Here is a 21,081-nt window from a genome sequence, read left to right on the forward strand (position 1 = left end):
CCTAGCAGGGTACATGTATTACAATGGCCAGTGCACACAATCTCATCTTTGGCACGCTGTAAGTGGAGAGCTCTCCCTAGTGGTTAAAGTTACATTTGCAGTGATCATTTACGCTGCCGTGATTTCCTTTCTGCTATGAATATTGTATCTGAACAGACAGAGGGCGTGTGGGGGCAGCAGGAACAGCTCTTCCTCTGCATAACAACAAGGAGATGAAATCCTCAATAGACTCCAGAATGTGTGAACGGTTTGCACAGAACCCCACAAGCACAAGAGACTCCCATCTTATCTGGGGTTGCATTTACAGACTCAGAGCAGGTTTATCAAAAGGCTGTGAAACTTCAGAGCAACCCTGGATTGAATTATGGATTCACAGTGAACTCACAGGAGATCTGTGGTTTCCAGATAAAACCAGCTGAAACCCAGTGGCTGTGACCCAGACACACTTGTGGATTTTGTGAGTTCATTTCACACTGAACCTCAAAGGACAAGGTGGAAGGGCCTGACATCACCACCTTCAGAGCCAGGGAAAACCTTTGCACAACCCCTTGCAAAAAGGACACAGTGATTGTTAAGCGTCAAACCTGTGACATAAAGGAGCAATGTTGTACCCAGACCCTACGCTCTACCCAGGGCAGCTACCAGCTCAGACAAGGAGGATTCGATTTCCTCAGATGATGTTTCTGTCTCTCTTCCCCATGTGGGTGTATCACTGTGAGACACTCCCCCACTGCCATACCACACGGCACAGTAATAATCAGCCTCATCCTCTGCCTGGACACTGGTGATGGTTAAATACCAGACGTTGCTGGAACTCTCCTTGGAACCTGAGAATTGATCGGGGACCCCAGAGCCCCTGCTCATGCTGTTGTAGTAAGAGAGCAGGTACCGCGGGGGGCTGCCAGGCTTCTGTTGCTGCCAGCTCTGGGGATAGCTCTGCACCGTGAAGTCGCTGCTCATGGAACAGGAGATTTTAACTGTCTGTCTAGGGGACATGGTCATGGAGGGCGGCTGAGTCAGGACAGGCTGGGAGCTGGCGGCTGGGGAGACAATAGTAAAAGGTGTTACTGCCCAGGGAGAACTGACCCTGGGAACTCACACTGCAGGGATTGAACAGGATTCTTTTCTTCCTCTCCCTTCCCCGCTGTTCTCACCTGTGCACCACGTCCCCAGCAGGACCAGGAGCGGAGCCCAGAGCATGGTGAGGCGAATTCAGACTCCTGAAAGCAACAAAGGTGATCACACTGAGTGCCTGACCGTATCTGGCCCTTGTCCTGAACCGCCTAAATAAGGAGTATGCAAGCTCCACCCCTTATGCTAATCTCCTCTCCCCTGAGGGGCCATGTGACCACACAGAGCCGGCCCTGTGGGAGGAGACACAGCTGACAAGCCCCTGCCTTATAAAGGCAGCCCCCACATCTGGCAGTAGAAGACTCACCACGAGATCCCACAGCTCTTCTCCTAATGCACCTTACAGTGACGATGATGCTTTAGATACCGTTAGCCCCTTGATTCACTCTTCTCACACGTGTGTGACACCCACAGAACGTAGCAGAGCTGAGCCAAGCCGATGCACAGGGAAAACACAGGGAGAGGCACCTGCGATGGAGATTCACTGGTCACAATACCCAGCCCCCGATCGCCCCACAGGGGATACATCGCCCCAGAGAGTCAATAGAAAAACCACAAGGATCCCAGACGGTCTCATCATGACATCGAGCAGGCAGAGAAACAGGAGAAGTAGCACAGAGAAGGGCTATTGTATAGAAACACAAATAATTATCAACCCACAAACTTCTGAAGAGCCCCTTGTGCTGAGAAACATTTGCCTTCGGTAACTTTATCCCTTTTCTCTCTTCAGAAATTATCCACAAAATGGCTGTTCAGATTTGTGCAACGCACACGTTCCGTGAAAGTGTCGCATCCCCCCACTCGCTGCTGAGCTATTGGGTTTGCCTCTTCCTTATCTGGTGTGTCGTCTGTCTGGTCACCGAAGTCACCTGCTTTTACTTCTGCTCTGAGACTGAATGGCTGGAAATGTAAGAACTAGGAGGGGAGAAATCAGAGTTCACCACAACCGTGTGCAAACTTGTGTCCGGAGCCAGTGTGCACATGAATGCGCAAGGGTGTTTGTGACATTTTTTTCTTTCACACCCCCACCCCACTCGCCCTCCCGGCTGGAGATGTTCCTGGAGAAGAAATGGAAAGGTGAATGAATCCCCTCCCGGCGCATGGGCGGGGTGTGAGCCCGAGGGAAGGTCATGGACATCGAGTTGCAATCTTGGCCCATTGCTACGAGAAACAGCTGCCGTGTGGCACCGGGTGTCACTACACCGCACCGGCAGTGCTCTAGCAGGCCACACGGGCCCACTGGAGCCAATGGGCGTCTTCCTAGTGACGTCAGTGGTCTCTGGATCGGGGCCTAGGAGAGCTCTGAGGTGCCGTTGCCCCCTGGATTCAGAAACGAGCTCAAGCGCTGAAGCCCCAATCTGGGCCACAATCTAAATTCCCCCAAATCGAGTGCGTGGGTGGGGTGGGGGTGGGGCACCGTCTCGCTCTGTTCTGGTTCAGGCCCCGGGATGTTTTCGGTCTCCACTGACTTGTATTGAAGTGGCAGGAAGTGATCACACGGGAAAGAGAAACGCCAGGAGAGCGGCCATCACGAACTGCCCCCCAGCGAGCAGCCCTGCGACTCGAGGCGATAAGAGCCGGCGCGCAGAGCAGTCCCGGAGAGGGCTCTCCTTCCCCCCCAGAGACAGGCTGACCCCTGAGTGCTCTGGGAAGCCACGAAGGGGAGGACGGTGTCTCTGGTTTGGGAGGCTGGGTCGAACGTTCCCAGCGCAGAGCCTGCCTCATTGCATGGGACGCCGGAGCAGGCGGGAGACCAGAGCGAGAACACGAACCAAGCGGCAGGAGGCATGATGTGTCCCTGCCAGGGCCCGACAAGGATAAAACGCAGCTCGCCTCCATCTCTGAGTTACCCTCCCTGCCCCAGGAGGGATGCCTGGCACACAACCGAGGGGCAGAGCGAGAGAAGAGATGATTTCTATGGGGATGGGAGCGGGACAGGCGCTGGGAAGATTTGGGGGCACATTAAATATGCAACTCCCCCCCGGTGAGAGAAGTCCACATACTAGTGCAGGAGTGAGGAGCACCAGAGCGGGGCAGTGGGGCGGACACGGCGCTGGCTGAGACAACGCTGGAAGAACTGTCAGAAATGGGAGGAGAACTAGTCACTGTGTCTACATTAACGTCTCTCCGGAAATCTCCTGCTGTGGCAGGCCCTGGTGTGAGCAGTACAGGGAGCCCTAGTGTAGACAGTGTTTTACCACCATGTCGACTAACCCGGCTGGGGGCAGGTGGTAGGGCAGTGGTGGGGGGTTAAGGGAGATGCTAGTGTAAGGCGAGGCTCTAGAGGACAAGGTCAGGGAGGAGGGGAGCTCTGGGACAGAGTGACCAACACTCCTGCGTTCGCTAGCACAGCCCCAGCCTTTGCCGCAGCAGGACGTTGACTCTGTAGCCAGCAGCTGAACTTTTCTTATGCTGCACCCATCACTGTGGTACCTGCGCCCCTAGACTGGCCCACTGGGCAACCAGACACTGCCACTGGCCAGCAGCTCATCTATTGCAGGAGGAACCAAACTGCGCAGCAGAGCAGAGCCCAGGCTGGCGGAGATGAGAGGGAGAAGAGAGGGAGGTTTTTGTCTCAGTTCCCCATTGGGCTGCATCACTGTGATTCACACTCCAGCAGTCGACAGAATACAGTAATAGTCAGCCTCATCCTCTGCCAGGACACCGGTGATGGTCAGGGCAGCCTTGTTACCGGATATGGATCCAGAGAACCGGGCAGGGATCCCCAAGGGCCTGCTATTAGTATCGTATATAAGCTGCTGAGGAGCAGAGCCAGGTTTCTGCTGGTACCAGCCGGGATAGTTGCCGGTGGTGATGGCTCCGGTGCTCAGGCTGCAGGACAGAGTGACAGCCCCCCCTGGGGACACCGACATCGAGGGCTCCTGCGTCACCACGGGCTGCGAGCTGACCCCTGAAATCAACATTACAAACACACTCAGCACACGGGCTCTGGACCCTCCCAGACAAACCTCCACCTACAAGTTTCCTTCATATGTTGGTCACTAATTCCCTCACCCGAGCAGTACGTGAGCAGTGTGAGGAGCAGAGGGGCCCAGGCCATGGTGGGATGCAGATGAGCTTGGCTTCCTGAGGAAACGGGTCTGTGGCTGGGACCTGCCGATTCTCTCTTAAACCCCCAGTGCTGGGGAACGGCCCCTGCATGCAAATCTGCTCCCTGCTCACTGGCTGCAGGTGGGACCGGATTAACGCAGGGGCTTTAGGGGCTGCAGGCCAGGGCCTCCGGCTAAGGGGGCCCCTCTATGGCAGGAGTCGGCAACCTTTCAGATGTGGCGTGCCAAGTCTTCCCTCTTTCACTCCCGCATCCCTCTCCCACGTGCCGTGGGCCCAGCATCCTAGCCAGGAGTTGCTCCCGGCCCCAAGCAGCCCTGCACGGTGGCCACTGCCCCTCCCAGCCCCAGCCCTTCCCCCCGGCCCTCTGCCACGTGCCGTGGGCCCAGCGTGAGTGTGAGTGCTGCTCAAAATCATCTCACGGGCCACGTTTCCACGCGTGCCATAGGCTGCCGACCCGTGTGCTCCATGTTTTAAGAATGTGTTAATTACAAGGCAAGTTTAGTGCAGCCATCATTGTCCCAGGCCATAACTGTGATCATTTTGTTTTAAATTAAGAAGAAGACGTGTATACAGGGCCCACAATATCTACTAGCCCCGGGCCCACAGGAGAGCTAATCCGGCCTGGCTGCAGGGCTTTAGAATAGCGAAATCAGGAGTTTTAATAAGTGCAAAGACGCTCACAAATGGCAAATTTAGCCGTAAAGTTGGTGTTTTGTGAATCAGATTTCTTTGCAAACAGAACTCCCAGAGAAACTGTACTTCTTCTATTGTTATTGCAAGTTCATATTGAGGCAGGTTTCTGCTGTTATTAATTAACACAAGGAGTCCTTATGTTAACCTGCTCCTGGAATGCCACGTAACACACCCAGATGGTGCAGTCACACAGCCTGGCACGTCCTGTCTGTCTGTCTGTGGGGGTAGCTAGATCTGGGAGAAATGATTGTGTTTAGTTCCGGTGAATCATGGTTTACACACAGCAAGTACAGCAGAATAGATCTGGTCCCTACTTGGTCTCTCTGATCAAGAGTTGCAGCTGCTGCCTCAGACTATCTGCATGGAAGCAAACATCAGTATTACATGGCGTCAAACACGACGCACGCTGTAACCTAGAGTGTCACACGGGATTGAAGAGGAGAACTCCACAGCCGCAGCGGGAGCCTCTATGTCTTGAGCCAAAGGAGGAAGGGGCAGGTTTTTGAAGGTGCCTAGCTACATCGTTAGGTGTCCAAATACCTTTAAAAATCAGGTCCTAAGTCCTCTGCTTGGTAGCTGTGCTGTGCTCTGGACAGACGAGGAAGCGTGATCCTCATTGAATGGGGGGTGACAGCTACTGCACCTCCTTATGGCCGCTGTTACTTGCTTTTCTAGCTCCCCACCTGTCTTCCTTGCCCCCCACTCAGAGACCCGAACTTCGATTATTCCCTGGAAGTCCGACTCACTGGCACAATTCCAGCGGGTGTGCGGAAAGGGACGTAAGTTACATGGGGGGACAGCAAACGGTGCTCAGCTCTGAACGTGGCCTTTCGCCTGTGAACCGCCCGTGTGGGGCTGCTGTGGGGATTCATCAGCGTAACGCCTGCACAGCACGTCTGACCACGGAGAGCAACGAGGAGCTTTGCAGCGCTACGCACGGAGATATTTTACAATGCCTAGCCATGGCGAGGAATCACAGCCGCCAGCGATGCACTGCAGCAGAACTAGCTTCTTCCATGCTGCCCCCACGCTGGGACGCGCGCCCTGCAAACATCCACAAAACGAACTCGCTCCCCTCCTTCAAAACCCGCCTCTGCCACGATGCCTACAAAGAACTGACCACATTGAGAGCGCTGAGACCTTCGCCCGTCACGCTGACCCTTATTGGCTCATGGTCTCCTTCTGCTCCCCACAGGCCAGTCTGTCTCCACCTGTTGTCTCTCATCTTATAGTTAGATTGTCAGTGTCTTGGCAGCTCTGTGTTCGTGCAGCGCCTAGCACAATGGGGGCCTGGTCTGTGACCTGGGTTCTCATGGGCGACAGCGATACAAATACGGAATAACAGCAATGATGCAGCCGCCTCTGAAGGACGTTCCTGGGCAACATTTTGTTCAGCATTAAATGTCATGTCAGCTAATGATCCGGTACATGTGGATGCCTCCAACCTCCTGTCTCTGCTCCTCCCCCATCACTCAGTCTGACTGAGGGATGTGACAGGATGCAGCTGTTCACACACCACGGTCTATGCACAGACTGTTGAAGCCAAATGTGCACTGAACAGTCACTTTATTCCATTAGCACTGGTGCAGGATGCAAGTGTAGGGAGACAGCGCCCCCCGGTGCCCAGTCACAACTGAATCACATGTCACCGCTCTGCAGAAGAGTCGATGGGGGAAATGCAGGTGTATCTCCAATCACATTTTATTCTCCCCAGTCTCTGGAGTTTAAGCAGAGATTCATTACAGTTCCCAGCTGCATGCAGCCCAGGTTTAGCCTTATGAATGTGGCTGCCTTCAGACTCGCCTTCTGTGCTAATATTTTACATCCAGGGGCGTCAGGGGCTCAGGTACCCCCTGCAGCTCATCAGAGAAGTGCACAGTGCCCACTCCTCAGTGAGACTTTGGTCTCTCTTAACACAATCATTCGCAGGCTCACGCTTTCCCACTGTGGCCTGGGTCTTGTTACAACGACACTGGACCACTTTTGCTTCATGCATGAAAGGTTCCTCTCCGGTCCAGATACTGTGTTCTGGCCTCTCGCTGCCTTTGATTTTCATAAGGAGCTTTTGCCCATGGTGTCTAAGGCAATCTGGACGCTGGCCCGTTTGCCATGCCCCCACACTTAGTAGATCTAAGCTGGCAAAAAGAGCAAGTTCACCCCCTTGGGCCTTGTTTAATTTCATCATTCATCAGGCCAACCCCTTCCTAATGGGGCCGATCCCTCACCAGCCGATGGAACCTTGCTGTCCAAACTTGTCTGGATTACGTGCATTTACAAGAGAAGTCAATACATCTGCGTTCTTCCCCCTCTGCCTCAGCCCTCCCCCACCCAGTCTGTCTGCAGGAGGGATTTGAAAAGATGCAGCTGCCTGAGCAGCACGGCCTGTTGCACACCCCGTTGAAGGTAAATCGGTGTTAAACAGTTACCGTATTTCATCGCCGACAGCTCACAGCACAAGTGCAGGGAAACAGTGCCCACCGCCCCACAAGTTCCTGTCCCACACGACAGCAGCTGGGGAAGATCCAGGTACTTCCCATGTCCCACTGAATTCTCTCCTGTCTCTGGAGTTTAAGCAGAGATTCATTACAGGTCCCAGCTCCACACAGCCCAGTCTGCCATTTCTGAGAGTGGCTGTGTGATATAATGTCCCTCCAGCTGTGCCAGTATTTACGTTTCAGAAGAGCTGGGTGCCAGCTCTGGGTACCCCTGTGACTTGTCAGACCGTGTCTAACTGGACTGGGTGAAAGTGGTGGGGTCTGTTCTACTCAGCTGCTCTCAGTACAGCTGCTGTGTCTTGTTTAACCTGGCCATTTTGCAGGCTCAGCCTTTCCTAACGGGGATCTTCGTATCCTGGCCCGGATCTGTTCCTTTCCTCCCCTGGCTTTGTTTGTGTGTGAAATGCCTGGGTGCTGGGGTCTAATGCAGGCTCTGGATCTCCCTGAAGAGTGAGCTGCCATTTACCAGGCAGTAACGGCCTCCTCTCACAGCCAGGCCTTGGGAACAGGGTTTTGGGATGTTTTCTTTAGGATTAGAACTGAATCTAATTGCCACAGCGAGTTAGTGAGCTGCCATTACCGGGACTGGGGTGTGCACGGTGAAACCTCTGTGCTGTCAGCTGTAGGAATGATCCTAACAGCGCTGACACATGATGAACTCAGGAAGCGTTGCAGGAGGGACGGGCAGGTTTGTGTCTGAGTTCCGTATCTGGCTGTGTCACTGTGCCGCGCCACTGGCCCCAGCACTACAGTAATAGTCTGCCTCATCCTCTGCTTGGACGCTGCTGATTGTTAAGTAGCCAGTTGTATTAGCGGCATCTTTGGAACCAGAGAAGCGACTGGGGACCCCAGAGCCCTGGTGCTTGTCAGAGTCGGTGTTGTACCTCAGAAGGTATCTTGGACTGTTTCCATTTTTTTGCTGGTACCAGGCGACAGCACCAAATGTGTATCCACTGCTAATGGAGCAGGAGAGTTTAGCTGTTTCTCCAATGGACACGGACACTGCGGGTGGCTGAGTCAGAGTAAACTGGGAGAGGGAACCTGGAAAGAAATAGATACAGCTGCATTATCATCCTGGCTTGGAGTTAACACCTGCACATTTCCTGCTGAGACAGGAATCTGCGTAATCAGGAGAATGCACGAATTCAGTGAAAAGTTGTTTTAAATAAAACTGAGATCAGAAAAGCTCCCCCTTACCCGAGCAGTACGTGAGCAGCGCGAGGAGCAGAGGGGCCCAGGCCATGGTGGGATGCAGACGAACTCGGCTTCCTGAGACAAACGGGTCTGTGGCTGGGACCCGCCGATTCTGTCTTAAACCCCCAGAGCCGAGAACGGCCCCTGCATGCAAATCTGCTCCCTGCTCACTGGCTGCTAAAGCCAGCACACTTGTCCATACGAGAGGGGCAGAGATACAGGGCAGGGTCTCTAGACCCAATTATTCTCTTTTCTTCACAGGTATAAACCCAGGGTGACGCCACTGAAGTTCATGCACTAAAGTGTTGTACAAATGGTGTAAATGAGAAGAGAATCAGGGCCTCTCTGTGTAAATCCAAACATTTAATGAAGTATAAATACTATCCAGAGCCAAAGACGTCCTGCCTAGTCCCTGAATCATACACAGCCCATTGTTCAGAGCCAGAAAAGGAACCTTTACACATTAGGGTTAGAAATATCATATCCACATAGGCTCTGCACTGGGAACATTTATATACCCGGGGAACACCCACTGCACCTTCCAAAACCTTCTGCAGTGCTAGCAGCAGGAAGCTCTTGGTCTCATTGCTCGGGACGATAATCGCCAATAATCTGGTTGTTGGATATTTACACACAGGGCAGATCTGGAAACAAGGGGCTGAGTCTGGCAGAGACAGACCTGCACACTGAGAGGTGACCCGTGCCATGGATCAAGGTTAGGAGTGGAAGGGAAGGACTTTAGTTCAGAGGCAGTTCTCCTGCGCTTCGCTCTGGGCTCAGCGTTCGAGTTCAGCCTCTCTCAGCAGGTGGGAAACGTAGCAGCAAAATAGCAGCAAAGAGATCCGTGAACGGAAGGGATTTCTGTAGCGTTTATTGGAGTCTGTATAAAGATACAAGATGATGGGGAGGTGCCAGCAACAGGGACAGTCATTGGCAGGAAAGAGGAGGAGGGAGATGGAACCCCAGAGCCGACTCTTCTAGCAGGAGCATGGGCCGTAGGACAGACGAGTGCTCTGGGGTCCGAAGACAAAGGCTGGATTAGCAGCTCTGCCACAGACGGGCTCTGTGACCATGGCCAATGGCTAAACATCTCGCAGGCTAGATTCCTCATCTATAAAATGAGGATCTTAGCTTAGGGGCTCATATTGCTGCCCATCACCACTGTAGCTGAGCGCTTTCCACACACAAGCAGTAGCGCTAGCTAAGTCTCTAGTGCACATCATGGCATCCCTCCCATTTTGGGGGTAAAAAGCTATGTTTGGGGCAGGGTTTGTGGGTTGTTTTTAGTGTATTCATTTGCTTTTCTTAGCTGGCTGCTTGGTTGATTTTTGTTTCCTGGTGATTTGTTTCAGAGGATTATTTTTTACTTTTTATTTTTTGGTTGGTGGTTTGTGTCAGGTGGAAGGAGTGTGTCGTGAGTGTCATTCGTGCTGCAGAAGAGCTGTCGTGATACGTCACACGGGGGTTGTGAGACTGAAATCACTGATGACTGTAAATATTTGGGGTTCCTGGTAGCAAAGTGCTGTAAATTGACGATCATTAATATTAGTAACAGGACAAGCTTTAGGGGGGTCATTTGAAGCTACCAGGATGAGATTTTGTAACATGGATGAAAACCCTTGTAATCCAGACCCACTTCTGTATCTCAGCAGTCTGCAGCAGAAATGGGTTTTCTCACACCTTTCACACAGTATAGCTGAAGAGCTCCCCCTAGTGATGAAATCTAGAGCGATCACACATTCTACTCTCATTTCTACTATGACTGTTACCTGTTAACAGGCAGTAATGATCCCTGGGGCGGGGGGTGGGCGAGAGACCAAGAAAAGCTGTTCTCTTGCAGGCTGGTGAGGAACTGAAACACAAACACAAACACAAGACACTCTCAGCTGCTCTGGGGCTGCTTTACAAACTCAGAGCAGGGGCACCAGAAAGTCCGTGTAGCTTCAGAACACACCTGGGCCGGTTAAAGTGTTTGCAGTGAAATGAAATCACTGGAGACTCACGGTTTGCAGACAAAAGCAGCAAGAGTCCCAGTGGCTGGAGCCCAGTGGCTGTGACTCAGCATCACTTTGAGGGTTTGTGAGGTCACTTGACACTGCACCTCGAAGGAAAAGCTGGAAGGGCCTGACGCCAACAGCATCAGAACCAACCAACACCTGACTCCCTGCAACGGGACGCAATGGGCATCGCGCAGTCAATCTCAGCTATCGATGTCACAGCCCCTGTGCTCTGCACCAGCACAGCTACCGGCTCAGACCTGGGCAGGGGAGGGTGTGATTTGTCCAGGGATGTTTCTGTCTCACTTCCCCATGTGGGTGTATCTCTCTGAGATCGTTCTGAGCTCTTTCTGAGGTCCTTCACAGCCCTTCACCATGACCTGTCCCCTAGCACTGCACACCCACCCACCGCCCTGCCTCTCCTGCCTCGCTTCACTGCAATTCTCAGCTCATGGATCCTGCTCTTTGCTGCAAGCCCTTGGCGACATCTTTGAAGGACATGAACAAAGCTGTCACGTGACTCTCTGGGAGGGGACAGGGCAGGTCTCCCTCTCCCGTTGAGGATGGGGGGATGCTCATTTGTAGGTAAGTTAAGGGCACAGAGCCCCCTCCTGCAGCATGAGAATGAAGAGGGAGCTGGGAATTGCTGCAAGCAGGTGAAATCCCTTTGGATGAACAGTTGTAGGGTGTGTTATAGACCAAACTGCAGCCTATACAGCTCCCCACAGAGCCCAGGCTGGGGGAGGGAAGGTTTTTGTTTTACTTCCCCACCTGACTGTGTCACTGTGAGGAGCATCACCATGCCACATATCACAGTAATAATCAGCCTCATCCTCTGCCAGGGCCCCGGAGATGGTTAAATAGCCGGCGTTGCTGGACGTGTCTTTGGAACCAGAGAAGCGAGCAGGGACCCCAGAGCCCTGCTGCATGTCAGAATCTGACTTGTATCTCAGCAGGTACCGTGGAGAACTCCCAGGTTTCTGCTGGTACCAGCGCACGTTGTAGCCACTGATGCGGGTCCCACTGCTCATGGTGCAGGAGAGTTTCACGGTGTTTCCTGGGGACACTGACACTGTCGGTGGCTGAGTCAGCACAGGCTGCGAGCTGGAACCTGGAAACAAATATGGTGGAAACTTGTCAAACTCTCCCTGTCTGTCCCCAGCCCCTAGTGCCCTGGGTTGTGAATTGGCTTCAGCAGTAACTTTAATCTGTGTTTAAATTGCTCTGCCCAGTCCCACCTGTGCACCACGTCCCCAGCAGGACAATGAGGGGAGCCCAGAGCATGGTGAGGAGATTTCAGGTCTTTGGGAGAAAACCAGCCAGATCCACTGAGAACACCTGACGGTATCTTCCCTTTATATTGAGCCTCCTGGGGGAGGAGCCTCCAAGCACTGCCTTTATGCTAATCTGCTCTCATCTGATTGGTCGCTATGATCCCAGGGAAATGGGCACATGAGCAGCAGACCATCCTTGGCGATGAGCTCCTGCTGTGTAAAGTCACTAGTTCTGATCCATTCCTGCAGTGACCGCTCTGATAGGAAGCATTTATCTCACACTAGCCATTGGTGGAGTTCAGGCTGCATGACAGTTTCCATTCTAACCCCTCATTTTCACTTGTTTGACACTTCTGAAATCCTGCCCCTTTCGACCTGACATTTCCCAGCTTTGCCTGAGGTCTATCGTACATTCACAACCTGAGCAAACACAACTCAGGGGGTTTTACACACAAGGAGAGAGAAATAAATACACTTTGGCCATGATTAAAACATTAAAAGTAAAGCTAAGGGGGAGGGGGGAGCTAAAGAGGAAATAGGGGAATCCCTGCAAAGTTATGAGTTCTCATCTTGAGAACCACGCTGGAGGCTTTGGCTTTCCATGCTGGGAAACCCTCTTGGTCAGTAGCATTTTCTTGCTGGCAGTGACGATTTCTCCGATTTCCAGGCCATGCAGCAGGCTGCACATGTCTCAGTGTATTCGTTGGGAGTTTTTAGTGGGGTGACTGGCACCACAGCCCCTTCCTTGGCTTTTGATGGGTGGAAAGCGCTAGGTCAGCGTGAAGTATTATTGTTAATGGTTATTAGCAAAGCGAAATGAGCCACTTCACACCCAGCTTGTCATGGGAAGGCAGAGGGCAGAGGGATTCTTCTCAAGAACCCTCCAGCTCTTTGTTCCTGGGAAATGGGAATGTGCCCACAAACACAGAACAGCTACAGAGGTAGAAGAGACCAAAGAGATCAATTAGGAACACCCCGACAGACAGAGGCTCATTGTTTTTCTGTTCACAGGGCATGTTACCCTGCGACACCATGGAACACACAGCTGTGACAGGGAAGAGATGCCCTGCACCCAACACAAGAACGGACCAAGAATGTTTATACACCACTTGCCAGCACAAGAGGCCATCTCTACACTTTGTATTATAAACAAGTCTAAATAAATAGCTGTTCAGTGTGGATCAGAGAAATGGAGTCTGGGAAGCTGCCCTGAGGCCGCTAGTCACCTTAGCAAGCACCCGGCTGGCATTGTCCCATCGACATGTCAGGTGCCACCACCTTTCACAGAAAAGGGGCTTTGTGCCTTGATGGGATCAGGGAGGTAGTGGAGGTTTCCAAGGTCAGAGAGCTAAAGGCCATTCCTTCCCCCCCCCGTGCAGTGAGCTCCCTGTGGGGGCAATAAAGGGGTGACTTGGACGCCACATTCTCAACTGGAATGAAAACTAAAAGTGTCAACATTTCCCATAAGTTTCCCCACACAAAATGTGACACTCTCTAGTTCCACTTTTCAATGCTCTGTTTTTCATTTTAATACAAAATGCTTCATTTTGATCTTTTTTTAAAACAAATTTTTGTTGAAATCGACGCACTGCCACGGAAAGTCTTACTTTTGATTAAATGCAACTTTCTGACAGAAAAAACAGAAAACTTTCGACCCGCTCTAGTTGGGAGATTTTATTCAACAAGGTTTGTAAAGAGCTTTGGGGAAGGAAAGGGCTATAAAATTCAGAGCATTTTAAATATATCAATAATTACAGCTCCATAGGATACCATCCTGATGTTACCAATACTACCTATCTTAGTGTGTATATACAGGCCCCTACAACTCAGAAAGGGTTTGGTATCCTAGCAGGGTACATGTATTACAATGGCCAGTGTGCACAATCTCATCTTTGGCACGCTGTAAGTGCAGAGCTCTCCCTAGTGGTTAAAGTTACATTTGCAGTGATAATTTACACTGCTGTGATTTCCTTTCTGCTATGAATATTGTATCTGAACAGACAGAGGGTGTGTGGGGGCAGCAGGAACAGCTCTTCTCTGCATAACAGCAAGGAGATGAAATTCTCAAGAAACTCCAGAATGTGTGAACGGTCTGCATGGAGGTCCACAAGCACAAGAGACTCCCATCTTATCTGGGGTTGCATTTACAGACTCAGAGCAGGTTTATCAAGAGGCTGTGAAACTTCAGAGCAACCCTGGATTGAATTATGGATTCACAGTGAACTCACAGGAGATCTGTGGTTTCCAGATAAAACCAGCTGTCACCCAGTGGCTGTGACCCAGACACACTTGTGGATTTTCTGAGTTCATTTGACACTGAACCTCAAAGGAAAAGGTGGAAGGGCCTGACATCACCACCTTCAGACCCAGGTAAAACCTTTGCACACCCCTTGCAAAAGGGACACAGTGACTGTTAAGCATCAAACCTGTGATATAAAGGAGCAATGTTGTACCCAGACCCTACACTCTACCCAGGACAGCTACCAGCTCAGACAAGGAGGATTCGATTTACTCAGACGATCTTTCTGTCTCACTTCCCCATGTGGCTGTATCACTGTGAGACACTCCCCCACTGCCATACCACACGGCACAGTAATAATCAGCCTCATCCTCTGCCTGGACATTGGTGATGGTTAAATATCAACCATTGCTGGAACTCTCCTTGGACCCTGAGAATCAATCGGGGACCCCAGAGCCCCTGCTCATGCTGTTATAGTAAGAGAGCAGGTACTGTGGGGGGCTGCCAGGCTTCTGTTGCTGCCAGCTCTGGGGATAGCTCTGCACAGTGACGCCGCTGCTCATGGAACAGGAGATTTTAACTGTCTGTCCAGGGGACATGGTCATGGAGGGCGGCTGAGTCAGGACAGGCTGGGAGCTGGCGGCTGGGAAGACAATAGTAAAAGGTGTTACTGCCCGGGGAGAACCGACCCTGGGAACTCACATTGCAGGGACTGAACAGGATTCTTTTCATCCTCTGCCTTCCCCGCTGTTCTCACCTGTGCACCACGTCCCCAGCAGGACCAGGAGCGGAGCCCAGAGCATGGTGAGGCGATTTCAGACTCCTGAAAGCAACAAAGGTGATCACACTGAATGCCTGGCCGTATCTGCCCCTTGTCCTGAACCGCCTAAATAAGGAGTATGCAAGCTCCACCCCTTATGCTAATCTCCTCTCCCCTGAGGGGCCATGTGACCGCACAGAGCCGGCCCTGTGGAGGAGACACAGCTGACAAGCCCCTGCCTTATAAAGGCAGCTCCACAGCTGGCAGCAGAAGACTCACCACGAGATCCCACAGCTCTTCTCCTAATGCACCTTACAGTGACGATGATGCTTTAGATACCGTTTGCCCATTGATACACTCTTCTCACATGTATGTGACCCACAGAACGTAGCAGAGCTGAGCCAAGCCGATGCACAGGGAAAACACAGGGAGAGGCACCTGCGATGGAGATTCACTGGTCACAATACCCAGCCCCCGATCGCCCCACAGGGGATACATCGCCCCAGAGAGTCAATAGAAAAACCACAAGGATCCCAGATGGTCTCATCATGACATCGAGCAGGTAGAGAAACAGGAGAAGTAGCACAGAGAAGGGCTATTGTATAGAAAGACAAATAATTATCAACCCACAAACTTCTAAAGAGCCCCTTGTGCTGAGAAACATTTGACTTCAGTGACTTTATCCCGTTTCTCTCTTCAGAAATTATCCACAAAATGGCTGTTCAGATTTGTGCAACGAACACGTTCTGTGAAAGTGTCGCATCCCCCCGCTCACTACTGAGCTATTGGGTTTGCCTCTTCCTTATCTGGTGTGTCGTCTGTCTGGTCACCGAAGTCACCTGCTTTTACTTCTGCTCTGAGACTGAATGGCTGGAAATGTAAGAACTAGGAGGGGAGAAATCAGAGTTCACCACAACCGTGTGCAAACTTGTGTCCGGAGCCAGTGTGCAAATGCATGCGCAAGGGTGTTTGTGACATTTTTTTCTTTCACGCCCCCATCCCACTCGCCCTCCCGGCTGGAGATGTTCCTGGAGAAGAAATGGAAAGGTGAATGAATCCCCTCCCGGCGCATGGGCGGGGTTTGAGCCTGAGGGAAGGTCATGGACATTGAGTTGCAATCTTGGCCCATTGCTACGAGAAACAGCTGCCGTGTGGCACCGGGTGTCACTACACCGGACCGGCAGTGCTCTAGCAGGCCACACGGACCCACTGGAGCCAATGGGCGTCTTCCTAGTGACGTCAGTGGGCTCTGGATCGGGGCCTAGGAGAGCTCTGAGGTGCCGTTGCCCCCTGGATTCAGAAACGAGCTCAAGCGCTGAAGCCCCAATCTGGGCCACAATCTAAATTCCCCCAAATCGAGTGCGTGGGTGGGGTGGGGGTTGGGCACCGTCTCGCTCTGTTCTGGTTCAGGCCCCGGGATGTTTTTGGTCTCCACTGACTTGTATTGAAGTGGCAGGAAGTGATCACACGGGAAAGAGAAACGCCAGGAGAGCGGCCATCACGAACTGCCCCCCAGCGAGCAGCCCTGCGACCATGGCGATAAGAGCCGGCGCGCAGAGCAGTCCTGGAGAGGGCTCTCCTTCCCCCCCAGAGACAGGCTGACCCCCGAGTGCTCCAGGAAGCCACGAAGGGGAGGACGGTGTCTCTGGTTTGGGAGGCTGGGTCGAACGTTCCCAGAGAACAGCCTGCCTCATTGCATGGGACGCCGGAGCAGGCGGGAGACCAGAGCGAGAACACGAACCAAGCGGCAGGAGGCACGATGTGTCCCTGCCAGGGCCTGACGAGGATAAAACGCAGCTCGCCTCCATCTCTGAGTTACCCTCCCTGCCCCAGGAGGGATGCCTGGCACACAACCGAGGGGCAGAGCAAGAGAAGAGATGATTTCTATGGGGATGGGAGCGGGACAGGCGCTGGGAAGATTTGGAGGCACATTAAACATGCAACTCCCTCCCCCCCCCCCGGTGAGAGAAGCCCACATACTAGTGCAGGAGTGAGGAGCACCAGAGCGGGGCAGTGGGGCGGACACGGCGCTGGCTGAGACAACGCTGGAAGAACTGTCAGAAATGGGAGGAGAACTAGTCACTGTGTCTACATTAACGTCTCTCCGGAAATCTCCTGCTGTGGCAGGCCCTGGTGTGAGCAGTACAGGGAGCCCTAGTGTAGACAGTGTTTTACCACCACATCGACTAACCCGGCTGGGGGCAGGTGGTAGGGCAGTGGTGGGGGGTTAAGGGAGATGCTAGTGTAAGACGAGGCTCTAGAGGACGGGATCAGGGAGGAGGGGAGCTTTGGGACACGGCCACCACAACTCCTGCGTTCGCTAGCACAGCCCCAGCCTTTGCCGCAGAGGGACGTTGACTCTGCAGCCAGCAGCTGAACTTTTCTATCGAGGTTCTTATGCTGCACCCATCACTGCAGTACCTGCGCCCCTAGACTGGCCCACTGGGCAACCAGACACTGCCACTGGCCAGCAGCTCATCTATTGCAGGAGGAACCAAACTGCGCAGCAGAGCAGAGCCCAGGCTGGCGGAGATGAGAGGGAGAAGAGAGGGGAGGTTTTTGTCTCAGTTCCCCACTTCACTGTATCACTGTGTATGTTGCACCACTGCTGCCCGTATACACAGCACAGTAATAGTCAGCATCATCCTCTGCCAGGACACCGGTGATGGTCAGGGCAGCCTTGTTACCGGATATGGACCCGGAGAACCGGGCAGGGATCCCCGAGGGTCTCTTATTGGTCTCGTATATTAGCAGCTGAGGAGCAGAGCCTGGTTTCTGCTGGTACCAGCTGGGATAGTTGCCGGTGGTGATGGCTCCGGTGCTCAGGCTGCAGGACAGAGTGACGGCCCCGCCTGGGGACACCGACATCGAGGGCTCCTGCGTCACCACGGGCTGCGAGCTGACCCCTGAAATCAACATTACAAACAAACTCAGCACACGGGCTCCGGACCCTCCCAGACAAACCTCCACCTACAAGTTTCCTTCATGTGTTTGTCACTAAAGCAAACAATTCCCTCACCCGAGCAGTACGTGAGCAGCGCGAGGAGCAGAGGGGCCCAGGCCATGGTGGGATGCAGACGAGCTCGGCTTCCTGGGGAAACGGGTCTGTGGCTGGGACCTGCCGATTCTCTCTTAAACCCCCCGGAGCTGGAGAACGGCCCCTGCATGCAAATTTGCCTGATGCTGATTGTCTCATATCGAAGCTGAGCCCTGCAGATTGACTGTACAGAATCGCTCCGTTCAATCCCTTGAGACAGAAATAAGGAAGAACCCTCCACTTTACCATTTGCTCAGAGGAAGCCAATGTGCTGCCGGTGCGGAGAGCTGTGGCTGGGAAATGTGCAGTCACTCATTTACCTCGAGGGAGCACATGGACCAGGACGGCTGACAGGGTGGGTGACTTGATGATAACCTGTCCTGTTCCTTCCCTCGGAAGCACCTGGCACTGGCCACTGCCGGCAGACAGGACACTGGGCTACATAGACCATTGGTCTGAGTCAGTGTGGCCGTTCCGATGCAGTTTCATATCCGCACACACTGGCACTGAATTAACAAGGAGCGTTGTGGTGCCATAACCCGCTGGAAAGCCATCACAACCGTCTCCCACATGTCCTTTGGGGATGCCCTGGACCGATGGATTCAGACTTTAGGGCAGAGTCGACAGCTCTGGTGACTAATCCCTGGAGATGTAGCTGGAGATGGGCCGGGAGGAGGGAAGTTGTTGGGGTCCCAGCTGGAAAAACTCCTGCTAGGATCTCTTGTCCCTGCCCTGGTCTCTGGTCAGGTCACATCAGCACATGGACAGGCCAGTGTCACCACAGAGGATGAAATGTGGCGGGGCCCATCAGAACGTGGAATTAAACTGCTGTTGCAAAGCTCCGGTGCCATATACCTTCGTCCACGCTCTGGGCACATGGCCCATCCGCACCAGCTTCCTGCTGCTCGCCGGTATCTGCCCCTTTCCTCCAAAGCAGTAGCAGGGAGGTGCCTGGAATCTGTAGCAGCTTGGGGAAGGAACAGACCCTGGAGTGCAGAGGCAGGAGGGGAGGTGTGCGGCTGGTTCCACACGAGCGCAGTGGGAGATTTCGTTGTGTAGATAAACACGCCTGAGAAGCCCACTCAGGCCTCTGGGTCCCAGCTGTTGGTGGCTTTAGGCTTCTGGCCTGTACAATGGACATTGCAGATAAAGTGCTCCCCCTAGTGGAGAAGGTCACATTTACAGCAGTTCCCGGCTGGCACTCTCAGCTGCAGACACATCCCTCTGTAATAATCGTCTCTAACCCTAACCCTGCATTGTGAGCAGTGTCTCCAGTTCCCCTGGGATCCAGGATCCAGGCAATTTATAAAGCTGCTTGGAGAGCCCTGGCTGGTGTTCAGGAGCTGACAGCTGCCCTGACTGATGAGCTTTTGCATGGGAAGAAGGAAAGTTCTACTGACTGCTAAAGGATCTGCCAGGGAAAGCCGGGGCTGAAGCAGCGGATTGGCCCCATTCTTTCTGGGCTCTGGGCCCTCCCCCCACATCGCACAGGAGACCAGCAAAGGCTCTTTAACACGGGGTTTGGGCCCTACCCTGCTTTGGTGCTTCTTGCGGGTAACGGAGGGCTAGGAGGTTTGCAGCTACAAAGGCCAGACCTGACTCCCTGCGCTACGGGAGAATGGAGCTGTGTTAGCACCACGGGGCCTGGGACAGAGCGGGAAGGTTAGCTGGTAAATTGCAAGGGCTCACGGGCAGTGTTTATACTAGCAGGGTTGGGGGTGGGGGGGGCCAGTGATCTGAGACGGTCTTGAACTGTGTCCTCAGCTTCCATACTCCCTGCTGCCCTTGTGTGTGTGTGTGTGTCCAAGGGCCGCGGGTCACAGGCCCTGAACAGTCCCCAGAGCCTCTTTCCTCTAACTTTTGTCTAAGCACAATGGGATTTTGATGTCACCGGTGATCTGATACGTCCTAGAGCAGGACACTTCATGCAGGCATGGAAATTGGGGCACTGAGTGATCTGACAGGTCTGTCCTCTAACTTCCAGGTCATTCAGGGTGTTGTCCAGCTGCTGGGTAACACAGGGGAACTGTGTTAGGGGGGACGTGTCTCTTTACCCCAGGAGCACATGGCCGTGTGCTCCCACCTGGAGCCAGGCAGTGGTGGATCTTTAACACAGGGATCTAGAGGGCAGGAAAAGCTGCTCTTACTGGAGAGACTGAGCAGAGAGCATAAGAGCAGCTGACCTGCCCCCAGAGGGAGTGAATGGGGGGTGGGTGCAGCAGGCCCCCTGGTGACAGCAAGTGGCAGCTGAAATTCCTCAGGAGCAGCAATCAGCATTTCATCTACTGGAGACAGGAGCCAAACTGCACAGCCAGGGCAGAGCCCAGGCTGCAGGGCATGAAGGCAGGGGAGGTTTTTGTCTCAGTTCCCCATTTGGCTGCATCACTGTGATTCACACTCCCTGTCCACACAATACAGTAATAGTCAGCCTCATCCTCTGCCAGGACACCGGTGATGGTCAGGGCAGCCTTGTTACCGGATATGGACCCGGAGAACCGGGCAGGGATCCCCGAGGGTCTGCTATTAGTATTGTATATAAGCTGCCGAGGAGCAGAGCCAGGTTTCTGCTGGAACCAGCCGGGGTAGTTGCTGCTGGTGACGGCTCCGGTGCTCAGGCTGCAGGACAGAGTGACGGTCCCCCCTGGGGACACTGACATCGAGGGCTCCTGCGTCACCACGGGCTGCGAGCTGACCCCTGAAATCAACATTACAAACACACTCAGCACACGGGTTCCGGACCCTCCCAGACAAACCTGCACCTACGAGTTTCCTTCATATGTTTGTCACTAAAGCAAACAATTCCCTCACCCGAGCAGTACGTGAGCAGCGCGAGGAGCAGAGGGGCCCAGGCCATGGTGGGATGCAGACGAGCTCGGCTTCCTGGGGAAACGGGTCTGTGGCTGGGACCCGCCGATTCTCTCTTAAACCCCCAGAGCTGGAGAACGGCCCCTGCATGCAAATCTGCTCCCTGCTCACTGGCTGCAGGTAGGGCCAGATTAATGCAGGGGCTTTAGGGGCTGCAGGCCAGGGCCTCCGGCTAAGGGGGGCCCCTCTATGGCAGGGGTCGGCAACCTTTCGGATGTGGCGTGCCAAGTCTTCCCTCTTTCACTCCCGCATCCCTCTCCCATGTGCCGTGGGCCCAGCATCCTGGCCAGGAGCCGTTCCCGGCCCCAAGCAGCCCTGCACGGC

At 53.5% G+C, this 21,081-nt stretch overlaps 2 gene segments (V, D, J or C); both read right to left on the reverse strand.

Moving 5' to 3' along the window:
• Positions 1 to 3,737: 3,737 nt before the first annotated feature.
• On the reverse strand, positions 3,738 to 4,217 carry LOC137157450 (immunoglobulin lambda variable 8-61-like). The segment is given in 2 exon segments: positions 3,738 to 4,042; positions 4,147 to 4,217. Coding segments are annotated over 2 exon segments (351 nt in total).
• Positions 4,218 to 17,432: 13,215 nt separating this feature from the next.
• Positions 17,433 to 20,841, reverse strand: LOC137157451 (immunoglobulin lambda variable 8-61-like). The segment is given in 3 exon segments: positions 17,433 to 17,747; positions 20,289 to 20,587; positions 20,701 to 20,841. Coding segments are annotated over 3 exon segments (660 nt in total).
• Positions 20,842 to 21,081: the final 240 nt, after the last annotated feature.

The sequence above is a fragment of the Emydura macquarii genome, unplaced genomic scaffold (assembly GCF_026122565.2).
Source record: "Emydura macquarii macquarii isolate MOO-44397 ecotype Brisbane River unplaced genomic scaffold, CSIRO-AGI_Emac_v2 contig_1546, whole genome shotgun sequence".
Lineage (NCBI taxonomy): Eukaryota > Metazoa > Chordata > Testudines > Chelidae > Emydura > Emydura macquarii.